The sequence below is a fragment of the Sinocyclocheilus rhinocerous genome, unplaced genomic scaffold (genome assembly GCF_001515625.1).
Source record: "Sinocyclocheilus rhinocerous isolate Xijiao unplaced genomic scaffold, SAMN03320098_v1.1 scaffold603, whole genome shotgun sequence".
Lineage (NCBI taxonomy): Eukaryota > Metazoa > Chordata > Actinopteri > Cypriniformes > Cyprinidae > Sinocyclocheilus > Sinocyclocheilus rhinocerous.
The window spans coordinates 1,015,827-1,032,115 of record NW_015656630.1 but is presented as its reverse complement, the minus strand read 5'-3'; the positions used below and the strand labels follow the sequence as shown (position 1 = coordinate 1,032,115).

The following is a 16,289-nucleotide window of genomic DNA, read 5'->3' as shown; positions in this document are numbered from 1 at the left end:
ACAAGTACTGCCTGATTTTGCTCTATTTCTTCAACGAAAATAGTTCCAAATATAGTAAAAGCTCAGCCGCTGCGCATCTCTAAAAGCAAACACAGCTGAGTTTCATTCATTCAATGAAAGTGCGTTTTTGAGTCAGTGATTCATGATTACCCATTCATAAAGACAGTCGCATGCTTCATTCCTGAATGAATCAGCAGTTTGAACGAATCAGTTGAATGAATAAATGTCACCTCGTATTAGGAAGGATCATTTTTGATCAGAATTTTTTATTATTGATCATGCTCCTAAATGTTTTAAATTAGGAGGACAAGCGCTTCTAAAAAGAAAAGTAAGCATAGAGCCCATAGACTATAAAAACAGGTAGAGCCATGTGTAACAGTATATTAGATCCGTGCATGAGGTCTTAAAGAGACAGCAGCCTAAATAAACCTCCTGCTGCCTTTCATTATACAGTGAAGACTATCTAGTGTTATTTTACAGTTGAATAGATTATAGTTAGACCTAACTGAAAAAATTAAAGTACTGTTAATTTAATTTGTATCTTGTTTTTGTTTTTGTTTGTGCTATTGATTGTCATTAATTTATTTGTTCTTATTTTATTATTTACTATTTACTTGTCTTTTTTAGTTAAAATAAATTAAATTCTGAGTGCACATGATTCTTTGGTGGGGAGGGGAGGGGGCGTGGTCCATGAGAGTCCTGCCACCACAGCTGGAAAAAAAACCCTAGGAAGCACTGCATACATTTAATAAAATTAGAAAAATGCCATTACAAAGCTAAAAAGAAAATGCCCCTAAAATCACTTTGAGTCAATGTCACCTCATATTAGGAAGGCTAATTTTTTACAGAATTTTTTATTATTGATCAGAAGGTGCTCCTACATTTTTTAAATTAGGAGGACAAGCGCTCCTAATTACAAGAAGAAAAAACTGCTCTTAATCTGGGTGTGTGACAGGTATGGCTGTGGAATGGGGTTTGGCTGAGGAAAAATTTTCAGTCAAAAGATTTTTTTTTGCTTTAACCCCTGTATATGTCCATCATTTTGTCTGTCCATCTATCCATTCATTAATCTATACATCTGTTTATCTGTGTGTCCATCTCCATTCATCTGTCCATCCACCTATCAGCTCAACTATTCATTCAACTGTTCATTCATTCATTCATTCATTCATTCAATCATCTAACCTTCCACTATTTTATTTACTTATTCATCCATCTATCCAACCATTAATCCAACTATCCATCAATCCATAATTTCATCAATTAATTTATTCATTCATCCATATATCACCCATTCATCAATCTGTGGATCTGTTCATCTTTACATCCATTTGTCCTTCCAATACTTTGTCTCTTTTTCATCCATCCATCAATCTTTCATTACCTTATTTCTTCTATTCATTCATGTATACATCATCCATATATTAATGTCAATATATTCATCCATCTATACATACATTTGTCCTTCCACTATTTCATCTATCAATCCATACATCCAAATATATATACATCAAGCTTTCATTCCATCAATTCATCTATTCATTCATCTATTCATCATCCATCCATCTATCTGTCAATCGTTTCATCCATTATACATCCATTTGTCTTTCCACTATCTATCCATCCATTCATCCATACATCCAAATATTTCATTCCATCAATTCATCTATTCATTCATCTTTCATCACCACCCATCCAGTCATCCATACTTCCCTCCCACCATCCATCCATTTGTCCTTCCACTACTTCATCTATTCATCCATCCATCCTTCCAGTACTTTGTCTGTTTTTCATCCATCCATCCGTCTTTCATTCCATAATTTCATCTATTCATTCATATATACATCATCTATCTGTCAATCTTTTCATCCATTATACTTCCATTTGTCCTTCCACTGCTTCATCTACTTGTCCATCCGTCCTTTTATTAATCTATCTAATAATGAATATCAATCAACAAAAATATAATGTGGCAGATGAAAGCACTGAATAGATATTACAAAAAGTGTCTTTAGAACTCAATATATTGTTTGTTCTGTTGTTTGTTTTCACTACACCATCTCGTAGAGAAAGAGTTGCTCCGACACCAGTACGCTCAGGACACGAAGATGGGCTTTGTGATCAATGCCATCTACTCTATGGCTTACGGCCTGCACGCCATGCAGAAGTCTCTGTGTCCCGGCTACGCAGGTCTGTGTGAAGCCATGCGGCCGATTGATGGAGGTAAACTCTTAGAATTCCTCATGAGGACAAACTTCACTGGCGTCTCGGGAGAAGTGGTGCTGTTTGATGAGAACGGAGACTCCCCGGGGAGGTAGGAATTGTTCATATTCTACTCCAAACACAAGTAAGAATGTGCTTCTAAACTCATTTCAAAGAGAATGAAAACAATGTCTTGTTGATGTCATTGTGATTTTCAAAAATACCTTCCTTCAGACTAAGTGGCTTTATGAGCAAAACATGAATGATGCTGGGTTAACCGTTTCACGTCCAAAGTGCTTTTATGTGTGTTTTTCCAGGTATGAAATCATGAACTTTAAACAGATGAGTGAGGAGGACTATAGCTACATCCATGTGGGCAGCTGGGACAACAGTGGGCTGAAGATGGATGACGAGGAGATTTGGGCCAATAGCAGTGCCATCATCAGATCAGTGTGCAGTGATCCCTGTGAAAAAGCTCAGATAAAGGTGAAAATGTGTCAGTGTATATGTGACCCTGGACCACAAAACCAGTCTTAAGTCGCTGGGGTATATTTTTAGCAGTAGCCAAAAAAACATTGTATGGGTCAAAATTATCGATTTTTCTTTTATGCAAAAATCATTAGGATATTAAAGGCAGGGTATGTGATTTTTCAAAAACACTTTAGAAAACTGATTCGGGCCGAATAGCAAAACAAACTTGTAGCCAATCAGCAATAAGGGGCGTGTCTACTCGTGATGTGGAGGAGAGAGCTTTCAGTGCATGGGACGGACATTAGCCGAGCCGAGCGACAGTAAGATAGAGATGGCGGATAAAAAACAAAAGAGGAAAACGTCTGCGGAACGATAAGGCAAGAAGTAGGACCCGTGTAAATATCGGATCAGCTTTCCAGAGCTGGAGAGAACTCAAGGAGCGGAGGCCTGCGATCGGACGCCGAGACACGGTGTAACATTGGTTTTGCTTTGTTTCACAGAACTAATCGTTGCCTGGGTTGCGTACGTATATGTGGGGCGGAGCTATCAAAATAGGGGCAAGACCCTTTTGGGGTAGGGGCGTGTTTGTTTTGGTGATTTCAAATATCAACATTGGCTACCAGAAATCCCTTATTCTGCCTTTAAGTGTTGAGTTTGGACGGACATTAGCCGAGCCTAGCGACAGAGAGATAGAGATGGCGGATAAAAAACAAAAGAGGAAAACGTCTGCGGAATGATAAGGCAAGAAGTAGGACCCGTGTAAATATCGGATCAGCTTTCCAGCGCTGGAGAGAACTCAAGGAGCGGAGGCCTGTGATCGGACGCCGAGGTTGCTTTGTTTCTTCTCAATAGGTGAGTAACACCGTGTCTATAACAGCTAAAGTCTGCCTACACTGGACGCGATCAAACGACTGTTGAAAACCATTTGAAATTTTGTGTCAGCACGTCATAAATAGAACCCGGCAGCAGTTTTCTGTCGGGGATTTGTTGCGCCGCGCCGCTCACGTCCGTAGACACGGTGTAACATTGGTTTTGCTTTGTTTCACAGAACTAATCGTTGCCTGGGTTGCGTACGTATATGTGGGGCGGAGCTATCAAAATAGGGGCAAAACCCTTTTGGGGTAGGGGCGTGTTTGTTTTGGTGATTTCAAATATCAACATTGGCTACCAGAAATCGCTTACTCTGCCTTTAAGTAAAGATCATGTTCCATGAAGATATTTTGTAAATTTCCTACCGTAAATATATCAAAACTTAATTTTTGATTAGTAATATGCATTGCTAAGAACTTCATTTGGACAACTTTAAAGGCGATTTTCTCAGTATTTCGATTTTTGTATTTTGCACCCTCAGATTCCAGATTTTAAAATAGTTGTATCTCGGCCAAATATTGTCCTATCCTAACAAACCAAACATCAATGGAAACTTTCATATTATGTATAAATTTCAATTTTGAAAAATTTACACTTAAGACTGGTTTTGTGGTCCAGGGTCACATATGTGTTTTTATATGAAATGTGTTTTATTTAAGTGTATATGTGCTTATTTATTATACACTACCATTCAAAAGTTTGGGACTGGTAAGATTTTTTCATGTTTATGAAAGGCGTCTTTTATGCTCACCGAGGCTGCATTTATTTGATCAAAAATAAGATAAAAAAACAGTAATATTGTGAAATATTTGTACAAATTCTAATAACTATTTTATAATTTATTATATTTTAAAATGTAATTTATTCCTTGATGCAAAGCTGAATTTTCAGCATCATTACTCCAGTCTTCAGTGTCACATGATCCTTCAGAAATCATTCTAATATGCTTTTCTAATATGCATTTCTTATTATTACCAAAGTTGAAAACAGTTGTGCTGCTTAATATTTTTGTGGAAACAATGATACATTTTTCAGGATTTTTTGATGAATAGAAGGTTCAAAAGAACAGCATTTATTTAAAAAATGTAAATCTTTAGTAACAGTATAAATGACTTTACTATCACATTTGATCAATTTAATGCATCCTTCCTGAATATTACTTTCTTTAAAAAAATACTTTCTTTAAAAAAAAAAATATATATATATATATATATATTCCATTGACTTATACTGATACAGGAGCCTAAACCATATATTTAGAGAGCAGATTATCATATAAACTTGGAGGTAGAACTTTAAGCACCCACAACACCTTAGCAACCACATGGCAACCACTCAAAACACCTTAGTAACCACATAGCAATGCACTAAAAACCACTTAGAACACTGTAGCAACCGCATAGCAGTGCACTGCAACCACCCACAACACTTTGGCATTGTGGTGGCGGCTTTGAGAGCAAGTATTTTCTTCACAGGACTCTATAACTTACATAACTTGACCTCTCTGTTCTGACCACCTCAGGTTATCCGTAAGGGTGAGGTGAGCTGCTGCTGGACCTGCACTCCGTGTAAAGAAAACGAGTTTGTGTTTGATGAATACACCTGTCGTATGTGCGAGCTTGGATCCTGGCCTACAGATGACCTCACAGGTGAATCTACATCCACCTTCAGACCAAAATGTAGTTCTTCTTGTAGTTCATCCAGAAGTCAAAGCCAACGTTTACCCATGATTCTAAACTTCTAAGACCAGCCACATAAGCTTATCATCTCGTACAGCAGTGTGTGATATAAGTATCTGGGTCACAGAATACCACTGGAGACCCATTTATCTCTTAGAGCATTATTTGAGAATCTGGACCATGGCAACTTAATGCCAAAAACTGAGATTTAGACTTGGCGGGGGTCCCCATCAGAATGTTCCAGAATTGCTGTCAAGCGTAAGCCCTGAAGCAGCAGTCTCTCAGCATGTAGTACATTACTGAGAGCCAAGGCCGCTCTGCTGTTCATGCAAGAGCCTTAATGCCAATTTTCGACATTTAGTAGCAGGTGGTTTTGAGTTTGAGTACCTGCCGGTCTTTTTTAATTTAGTAGTTTTTGGATTTTATACTAGTGTTTACAGCATTTATTCACTGTACAAAGACAAAGACTCTATAACAGAGAAATTAAAATGTTAAAATTACTTTTAAAACATCCAATTACTTTTTTTTAAGCTCAACTCTAAAAAAAACTGTATTTTTCAGGCTAGTTCAGCAAATGTGCATATATGGTAATACTAATATTTAAGAGTAAACAGTCGCACTTCATAATAATCTCCAATACTTTACCATTAGTTAATGCATTAGATATCATGACATAACAATGAGCTATTTTAGTAATTAATAAACACATTTATTGATCTTGGTGAATGTTAATTTCTACATATGCTAAAATAGTTTAAACATTCTGAATTGTATAAATTAACATTAGTAAATGAATGAACGTGAATTAATAATAAACAATAGTGCATTCATAATTTAACATTAATGTTGTGTTAATCTTGGTTTCCAAAAAGGGGGTTTGATGAAAATTTAATAGTTAATTAAATAATAAAAATGTAAAATGAAAATTAAATAATTAATTTAAAAAAATAAAAAATAAAATAAACACTTTCTATCAATAAATAAATAAATGAAAATTGTTTACCTGCATGTCATATGACCATTAACCTACATCAGAGAACTGAACGTGCAAATTTGTTGTTACATTACTGAAATGTTTACTTAAAATATCAAGTATTTGTAAGTATTTCAAAATATTTTCAAGAAAATTTTGAAGGGGTTCAGCTGACAAAAAAAATTGGGAATCCCTGATCTAATAAATGTTGTAAAAATGGTTGGTCATTGTGAGTGCATGGTTCATAATTATTTTAATTCAAACTAATTATGTTGATTCAAACTAATGTTAATGAATTGAACCTTACTATAAAGTGTTCGTGTTTATACTCAAATATGAGCATCAATGCCTGTTTTTTAGCTGGACCAGCCTCAAAAATGCTGTTTTTAGTGCTTAAGAAGCACAGCTTATGGTGCAGCTGGTATCATATTTTATTCCTGATTGAAACATGTTATAGAAGTGTAATTTTGACAAACATTTACAGAGATTTCAGAGCATGACTAAAAATAGCTGCCCAGGGGCATTACAAATATGAGTGCCAAGTACGCCCACTTGCCCTAAAGGCACTTTCACAAAAGCCTTTGATAATCAGAACCGTCACTTTCCAGAGTAGCTTTTGGTGTTGCTGGTTTGTGAATCTGACCTGTAAAAACAAACCAAACCTCCAGTGTCATTTGACCAACCTCATTAAAAGCTATCCAAACCAAGACTCAGTTTCATCCTCATTCACTGTCTGTTGATGCAAATCGCACATGCTAAATATATCTTGTTTGTCAGTCTCTAATGCATAATACATGGCTTGGTTGAATGGATGGTTTTGTTTATTTTTGCACATTTTTTGAGGTTTATAAAGTTGCACGGTAATTCAGCCACCAGTTTTACTGTGTTATCTGCATAATGATGGATGTTCTCTGTACAATTTTAATGCCACACATCAGTGATTCTAAATAATCATAGACATAAGCCCTATACCGACTAGCTAAATTAGTGTTTGCTTTGCACATAGATCTTTATGCAGTATAATTAGAACCCCTGAAGTGGAAACATTTTAGTTCCCAGGGCAACTCGTAGTAATGCCTTATTTCTAGGGCTGTTGAGTGATTAAACATTTTAATTTAATTAATTAAATGATTAATGTAATTCATTGAAAATTAATCGTACATCAAATATGATTGAGAATTTCCTCCCAAAAAGATAATTTAAAGTCATTATTGTGTTAGATGAGAAAAGCATTGAATAGACATTACACAAAGTAGATTTAGAAAGAAATATTTTACAAAAATAAAAGGTAACACTTTAGTATAGGGACCAATTCTCACTATTAACCAGTTGCTTATTAGCATGCCTCTTATTAACATATTGGCTGTTTATTAGTACTTATAAAGCACATATTCTGCATGATCATATTCTACATCCTTAATACCTAATAACCCAATACCTAAACTTAACAACTACTTTACTAATTATTAATAAGCAGCAAATTAGGATTTATTGAGGCAGAAGTCATAGAGAATTGGACCTTGCAATAAAGTGTGACCAAATACAATATTCAACATTGCATAAATAATGATAATAAATGGTTTTAAATATTGAAATATGAGATTATTAAAATAAATTAAATGATACTCCCAATCAGAAACTAAACCGCCAGTAGGTTATTTCTTATGAGTGAGTCATTCAGTCATTCATTCAACTGATTTGTTCAAACGGCTGATTCATTCACAAACTAAGCAAGTGACTGTCTTTATGAATGGGTCAATGAATCATTGGCTTACTCGATTAGTTCAAAAACATGGACTCATTCAGTATCGAAACACCACTGTTTGTTGCTTAAGAAATACAAAACAGTTCTGCTGTGGCTTTGTTTGTAAATAATGCTGTAACTAAGTTACATGTAACTGAATTTTGTAATTTAATTACAAAATAATGTTACATTTCATTTTAAGGTGTCCTTGTTACATTGTAATTATACATTTAAGTACCGAGTAATATTAATTAATGACATGTACTTATTATATGGTTAGGGTTAGGATTAGGGTTTGGCTTAGGGTTACTTGCATGTAATTATGCATAATTAATTGTTATTATAATAGTAAGTACATGTAACGTGTAACAAGGACACCTTAAAATAAAGTGTTACCCAAAACAAATGTAACTGTAATCTGTTACAGTTACTGAGAAAAAATGTGTAATTAAATTAGTTACTTGCAAAGGGGGTCACAACTGAATATTTTCACACACATACAGATATGATTGATTTCTTTCCCAAATTGCATTGACTGCTTTAAAATATGAGACACCAATGTTTCAGAAGTGTAGGACAGAATAGGACACATACTTATGCAATGACTGTTTTATTTCCTATTTGGGTTTATATATGTTTTATTTTTTTAAGATTAACTTTTTTTTCAAGGCATTATTAGATGCCAGTGTTTCCTGTCATAGCTATGTAAAGTTTTCTTGTTATGTTTTTCAATCTGTATTTAACCTCAGAACAATCTCAAAGTAAAAAGAGGCGCTAAAGTATAATTTTGTGGTGGCTGTGCTTTGAAATTAAATTATTATAATATTAATTCTAGTGAAGAAGGATTTTGAAAGTCTGACAGTAATCAGTGTTGAGTACTACTGTAAGGTTAACCCTGCCTGCTTTAAATGTTTCCAAACGACTAAAGTCCCGTTCACACCAAGAACGATAACTATAACTATAACAATATTAGCGTCCACACCAGTGAGCGATATCGTCTGTTTATTCTCAGCGCACACTCGTCTGCCGTTTTAAATTCTGGAGCTCATTATAGCAGGATTGATTCTGATTGGGTGCCAGTGTTTTTATCGTTCATCAGCTGGAAAAAAATCGTTCTGAATGTGATTCCAATGAAATAGTTTCTCTGTGCCTTTATCTGTATAGCTGTGGTGTGGACTCTTCTATTCTTTAATATTGAGAACGATTTTTAGAACTATATCTTTATCGTTATCGTCCTTGGTGTGAACGGGCCTTTAACAGTTAAAAACATTTGTGAGAAATTTAGAAAAGTAATCAAATTTAATTAGTTACTTTAATAAAGTAATTGAAATAGTTACACTACTTATTACATTTTAAATAGGGTAGCTTGTAATCTGTAACCTATTTCATTTCCAAAGTACTTTTAATGCATTTTTTTTTTCCATTTAACCTGTTAAATCAGCCCTACTAATTACATTAACGTCTCAAATTCATGTCCCTCAGGCTGTGAGCCAATCCCGGTGCAGTACCTTCTGTGGGGAGATCCTGAGCCAATCGCCACGGTGGTCTTCGCCTGCCTCGGCCTGCTCGCCACCATCTTCGTCACTTTAGTCTTCATCAGGTTCCACGATACACCAGTGGTGAAGTCCTCCAGCAGGGAGCTGTGTTTCATCATCCTGGCTGGCATCTGTTTGGGGTACCTGTGTACGTTCTGCCTCATCGCCAAACCGCACGTGGCCTACTGTTACTTGCAGAGGTTGGGAATCGGGCTCTCGCCAGCCATGAGCTACTCGGCCCTGGTCACCAAGACCAACCGCATCGCTCGCATCCTTGCAGGCAGCAAGAAGAAGATCTGCACCAAGAAACCTCGTTTCATGAGCGCCTGCGCCCAGCTGGTCATCGCCTTCATCCTGATCCTGATTCAGCTGGGCATCATCGTGGCGCTCTTCATCATGGAACCTCCGCAAGTGATCTACGACTATCCGTCCATACGCGAGGTCCACCTCATCTGCAACACCACCACGCTAGGAGTGGTGGCGCCGTTGGGCTACAACGGGCTGCTCATACTCAGCTGCACCTTCTACGCCTTTAAGACCCGCAACGTCCCCGCCAATTTCAACGAGGCCAAATACATCGCGTTCACCATGTACACCACCTGTATTATCTGGCTGGCTTTCGTGCCAATTTATTTCGGGTCAAACTACAAGATAATCACCATGTGTTTCTCCGTTAGCCTCAGCGCTACCACTGCGCTGTGCTGCATGTTTGTGCCCAAAGTCTACATCATGTTGGCCAAACCTGAGAGGAACGTACGCAGCGCTTTCACCACGTCGACGGTTGTGAGGATGCACGTGGGTGATGGGAAAGCTGCCTCGGCCGCTAGCCGGTCTAGTAGCTTGGCTAACCTGTTCAGACGACGAGGCTCTGGCACAGACACTGTCAGGTCAGTATGAGGCCAGTGTTATTTTAATTTAATTTATATTTATATTTTAGTATTTTTTATATACTATTACAGTTTAATATAGTTTTTTAATATTTTCAGCTTTAATTGTAATTATCGTTTTCAGTTAGTTTGTTATGTGCATTTGTCAATTTTATTTGTTTTTCTTTTTTAATATTACTATTAAGGGGTAATTCATTTGTATTTTAGTTAGTTTATTTCATCTAATATTTATTTATTAATATTTTAATATGTATAATATATAATATAAATATATAACATTTTATGGAATATTTGTTTATTAATATTATAATACTTATAATTTTTTCACATAAATTTTTTTCAGCTTTTTTCAAAGTTTTAGTCAATGATAACCCTGTACAATAAATGTTTGGTCATAATGTCAGAATTCAGCTCTCTAAGGTTGGGAATTGACAAACATATTTTTTCTTACTTTTTCTTTATTGTTCTTTTAAACTCTTTGGTTTAATTGGATTCACACTGAATTCATTTAAGGATAATGAGGCATGACATGTCAATTCTTTTTCATGTCAGTTTTGAAAATCCTTATTTTTACTTTATAAGAAGATGATGTGCAGTCACTGCTCTCAGTTGCAGAAGAAGCCGCTTCTGAAAAATAAATATATAAATAAATAAAGCTCACATTAAATCTGTTTATCTCTCAGTAATGCCTGCCAAAGGTTTGCTTTTGAGGATGAAAATGAGTTTAGACTGAAAATGAATCAACTCCCCAACTGAGCATATTTTAGAGCACTTAAAAAAAACGCCAGTATTCCCCTCAAAAGAGAAAAAAGAGCCCCAACCAATTACCCTGTATGCCTGTGAATCATTCCTGGCTGGAGCAACTCCGGAGTTACGCACATTTGGGTCGATGAGTCCCCAGGTGCATTAGGAGAAGTGAAGTTAGAGAGTTCCTGTCTGACTTATACAGGATTGGATGAGGGTGGTAATTGTGCTTGGAATGGATGGATTGGAATGACTAATAGCAGGATCTATTCTCTCTTGCCTTTAAGCTGTAGTGTTGCACATTAGCAAGAGTGTAGCAGCATTGTGAGGACGGTCTCTCCTCCCTGTTTTAAAAAAGGTGATTCTGTGGCCTGAATAAATCCATACTAAAGTCCATAAATGTAGTCTAAATTTCTGTGTTTTAAAGTCAGATAGTTGTTCAATGGATATATGCTAGCATGTTATTTAAAATCATTTCCATGACAATCAAGTAACTAATTATCATCACACGGAGGCACAAAACCATCTATTCATTCTTATTGTTACATAAAACACTGTGTTGTTATGTGGGCATCTAAATGGTGTTTTGCAATCAATGAACAATTTGCTCTTATTTTTTCCACTTTATCTCCTGTGATTATTATTAGTAGCCATATCAGCTCAGTTTCTCAAAAAAAATTTTACAGACATGTTGGTGATTGTTAACTAATTTGTTTATATATATATATAAATATATATAAAGTTACTTAGCATAATTAACAATTAATATAAAAATATATACAGTTTTGGTAAATGTTAAAGTCAATCAATAAATATATCATATTTAAATATATTTTAATATAGAAATACATTTCTCTGTTAATTATGTTAAATTTTTGTAGCATTTCAACAAAAATTACATGTTAGTTATATATATAAAGTCTTATATTACAAATAAAAATACTGATTAACTGTCAAGTTGTTTTAGTATTATATATCTGTGTGTGTGTGTGTGTGTCAATAAATAAATATATAGTGTATATAGAATATATTATAAAATACTAAATATTAAAATACTAATAAAAATATATATTTTATATAACTTTTTTATATAAAAATGTTTAACATTTATCAATAATTTGTACATTTGGAAAAATAGACATGTTTATGGAGTTTAAACATGTGTATTTATGTATAATTAATCAAATACACATTGCTGTTTTCTTTCAACAGTTCCAACGGCAAAACAGTGACCTGGGCACAGAACGAGAGAAGTTACAGGCCAAACCTGTGGAAGCGGATCTCAATCCACATTAAGAAAAAAGAAGAGGCCAACCAGACGGCCATTATCAAGCCCTTCTCAAAGGGCTGTGATCGGCCTCCAGACCCCGGGGTGAAGCTGGCATACGACGGGTCTCAGAAAAACCAGCGCTCCCCTGTAACCTACTGCCCCCGGACCCCTTCCCCGCTGCCGACCGTTTGCCAGCGGCCTTCGATGCAGAGGCGGGAAATGGAAGAGCGTGATGTAGAGCGTGCACCAGTGGTGGCTATACCCTCATACCTGACGGAGCGCCTGCAGCATGGCGCCCCGTCCCAGACGTGCATCATGGATCAGATCAGCTGTGTAGTTAGTCGATTCACGGCCAACATCAGTGAGCTCAACAGCATGATGCTGCCCGGTTCACCGCCGGGAACAGGCGTAAACGCCGCCACCGCCCCGGTCCCCAGACCCTGCTCCCCTACTTTCCATCTCCACCCGCAAGAAAGGCCGCATCCAACCACCGTCACCACCTACGCAGACGTGGTGGCCGCAGCGAACAACAACCCTCGCTCCGCGGTCGGCATCGCTGGGGGCATCATCGCCGGTGGGAGTAGCCGGGCTTCACCCGCCAGCCTTTTTGACAGCACCTACGACTCTTCGTGTGTGGTTAGGACCACTGATTTTGAGGACCTGGGCGTCTTGACACCACCTTCGCCGTTTAGAGACTCCGTGGACTTGATCAGCGAATCTCCCACATCGCCAGCCTCGGAGCTGCCGTTGTGTGAGCCCTGCTCCCCGATATATGACCAGCTGATGCTTCGCCACTACAGCCAGAGCTCCTCTTCGCTCTGAGAGATTATTCGGAGCGCAGGAAGGAGACCGAGAGGCAGCTACTGAGATCCTGCATCTGCTTAGATTGCAAAACCCAGCTGTAAATGTCAAGGAGTGTAAACTCTTAATATAGAAGCACTCGCTGAGGACGTTTTATGGTGCTTGGAATCCAGCCCGTCCTCAAAATCCCAATCTGCGTAGGGGAAGGCACTTCACCAAACTGCTTTTCAGATAATTAAGGATGTACTTGATATGCTCTTGTGCACTAGAGCGCTCTAACAAGTTTATGGTCCTTCTTGGCAAGAAGTTACTGATGTTGGTCAGTTTGTGTACTGCAAGTTTTCATGGCTTTACAGCTACTTCATAACATTTCAACGACGTCAATCTACACAGGTGGGAAAAATGACAAAACTCCTGCTCTAGGCGATGTTTTTTTTATCTCTCTTTTTGCCTGTCAGCAAGATGCCTGAACGTCTTGCACGGTTCTTCATGTACAAGAGAAGTGCAAACGGTTGAATGTAGGACCAAATGAAGCCTTTGAGCGCAAAGTAGTTTGTTTAAATATTGGTCATTTTTGTTATTTCCTAGTTTAGAGGTTGCATGTTCTGCCACTTCATATAACTTCGTATAAAATAATATTTATGATTATATTTTTCATAATAAATCAAATAGAAGGGGTTGTAAGGGCAGGTGTATTTAGATATTGAACAAATCTAACACTTTAATATAGATAATATGTCTTTCAGATGACTGGATTTATTTTATATGAACATGTCCCAGTATTACTTGAAGTATTTAATAATAAATCTTTAACTTTAATTTGAAAGATGGGATTTGAGAAAATTATACGAACTAATGGGAAATTCAGGAAAACTCAACTATTTACACTACCACTTAAATGTTTGGGGTGAGCAAGATTTTTTGAAAGAAATTAGCACTTTTATTCAGCAAGGATACATTAAATTGACCAAAAGTGACAAAATGATATTGAAAATAATCACTCTTTTCAAAAAATAAAAAATATTAAGCAGCACAACTGTTTTCAACATTGAATATAATAAGAAATGTTTCTTAAGCATCAAATTAGCATATTAGAATGATTTTTGAAGGATCATGTGACACTGGAGACTGAAGTAATTCAGCTTTGCTTTTGCGTTTTTGAAATCGTAATAATATTTCAGTGTTTCTGTTTTAATGTATTTTTATCAAATAAATGCAGCCTTGGTGAGCATAAGGGACTTCTTTCTAAAAAAAAAAAAAACTTACTGACCCCAAACATTTGAATAGTTATGTAAGTTAACAGGTTATTTATACATAAAGCAATATATGTGAATGCAGGGCCTATTCCAAAAATAGAATAATTCCATTTGCAAATCATTTCCTTTTTTAATCCACTCAGGTTCCAAATCCATACATACAGTAGATGAGCCAAAAACTAAATTCCCATTATTACACTGTGGACATGATTCTTACACACAGGGCATTACAGTTTTCATTGACAAAGCCTATAAACCACATGAAAGTCTCCAATTAAAGATATGATTTTTGTATGAACTTTATGAACTTTCTTCATAAAAATTTCAATTAAATCAATGTGCAATATTCTTCTTGAATAGGTGTAATGTACTAAGGTCACATGTTTGCATGCAAAGCAGTGCCATTAGCTAAATACAGTATAATCACAAAATTAAGTCTTTGGAGATGCTATGCACCACGACTGGAGTTTGTGTGGTTGTGTTATTTTCACAGTTTCCATGATGATGATGATGGAATGCAGTTTCACCCCCTCTTTAGTCTCTTCCTTTATGTACTTCTCTCTCTCTTTATGTTAGAGTACATGCACATGGCAGAAGGACGGACGGATAGATAGATAGACAGACAGACAGACAGACAGACAGACAGATAGATAGATAGATAGATAGATAGATAGTCTGAATCTAACTCTGAATGGCAGTATATTTAGTGCACATGAGCAAACAGAGTTTGTCTGACAGCTGGTCACAAGTTTCCCCACGCCCAGGGCGGTGCCAGTTTAAGTTCAATGACAGATGACTAGTTAGTATGATAAACACTGGACACACAAAAAAAAAAAAAAACTTACTGACCCCAAACATTTGAATAGTTATGTAAGTTAACAGGTTATTTATACATAAAGCAATATATGTGAATGCAGGGCCTATTCCAAAAATAGAATAATTCCATTTGCAAATCATTTCCTTTTTTAATCCACTCAGGTTCCAAATCCATACATACAGTAGATGAGCCAAAAACTAAATTCCCATTATTACACTGTGGACATGATTCTTACACACAGGGCATTACAGTTTTCATTGACAAAGCCTATAAACCACATGAAAGTCTCCAATTAAAGATATGATTTTTGTATGAACTTTATGAACTTTCTTCATAAAAATTTCAATTAAATCAATGTGCAATATTCTTCTTGAATAGGTGTAATGTACTAAGGTCACATGTTTGCATGCAAAGCAGTGCCATTAGCTGAAATAAGTGCTTAATGTTCTTTTGAGAACTTTTGTACATTTTGTAAAAGTCTTTTGCATTTTTCGCTCTCTGCCTTTTCTGACAAGACATTCATAGAATGTAGGTTTCAGCCGTGTGTGTGTGTGATGTATTTTTCTACAAACTATTTGTGCTGATTCAATATGATGGTCATAGTGGATTAAGCTTTGTGACAGTGGGACGAATGTAGCTTGCAATATTTCTGTTACTTCGAGGTTTCAGTTATGGTGTGCATAAGCCTTTTTTAATTCTCTTCAATGCGTGTAAAAAATATTGGTTTACCTGAGTGTTATTAAAGGGGACTCAATCTCTTCCTTTATGTACTTCTCTCTCTCTTTATGTTAGAGTACATGCACATGGCAGAAGGACGGACGGATAGATAGATAGACAGACAGACAGACAGACAGACAGATAGATAGATAGATAGATAGATAGATAGTCTGAATCTAACTCTGAATGGCAGTATATTTAGTGCACATGAGCAAACAGAGTTTGTCTGACAGCTGGTCACAAGTTTCCCCACGCCCAGGGCGGTGCCAGTTTAAGTTCAATGACAGATGACTAGTTAGTATGATAAACACTGGACACACAAA

At 36.4% G+C, this 16,289-nt stretch overlaps 1 protein-coding gene across 1 annotated transcript in view; it reads left to right on the top strand.

Annotated features, from left to right (window-relative positions):
* grm5a (glutamate receptor, metabotropic 5a) overlaps window positions 1-14,118 on the top strand; it is a 28,611-nt gene extending 14,493 nt beyond the window's left edge. Inside the window, exons 5-9 of the mRNA XM_016528411.1 lie at window positions 2,068-2,314; window positions 2,520-2,688; window positions 5,066-5,192; window positions 9,422-10,361; window positions 12,318-14,118. Of these exons, the coding sequence (XP_016383897.1) occupies window positions 2,068-2,314; window positions 2,520-2,688; window positions 5,066-5,192; window positions 9,422-10,361; window positions 12,318-13,197 (2,363 nt within the window). The 3' untranslated portion in view covers window positions 13,198-14,118. The remainder of the gene's footprint in view (window positions 1-2,067; window positions 2,315-2,519; window positions 2,689-5,065; window positions 5,193-9,421; window positions 10,362-12,317) is intronic.
* Window positions 14,119-16,289: the final 2,171 nt, after the last annotated feature.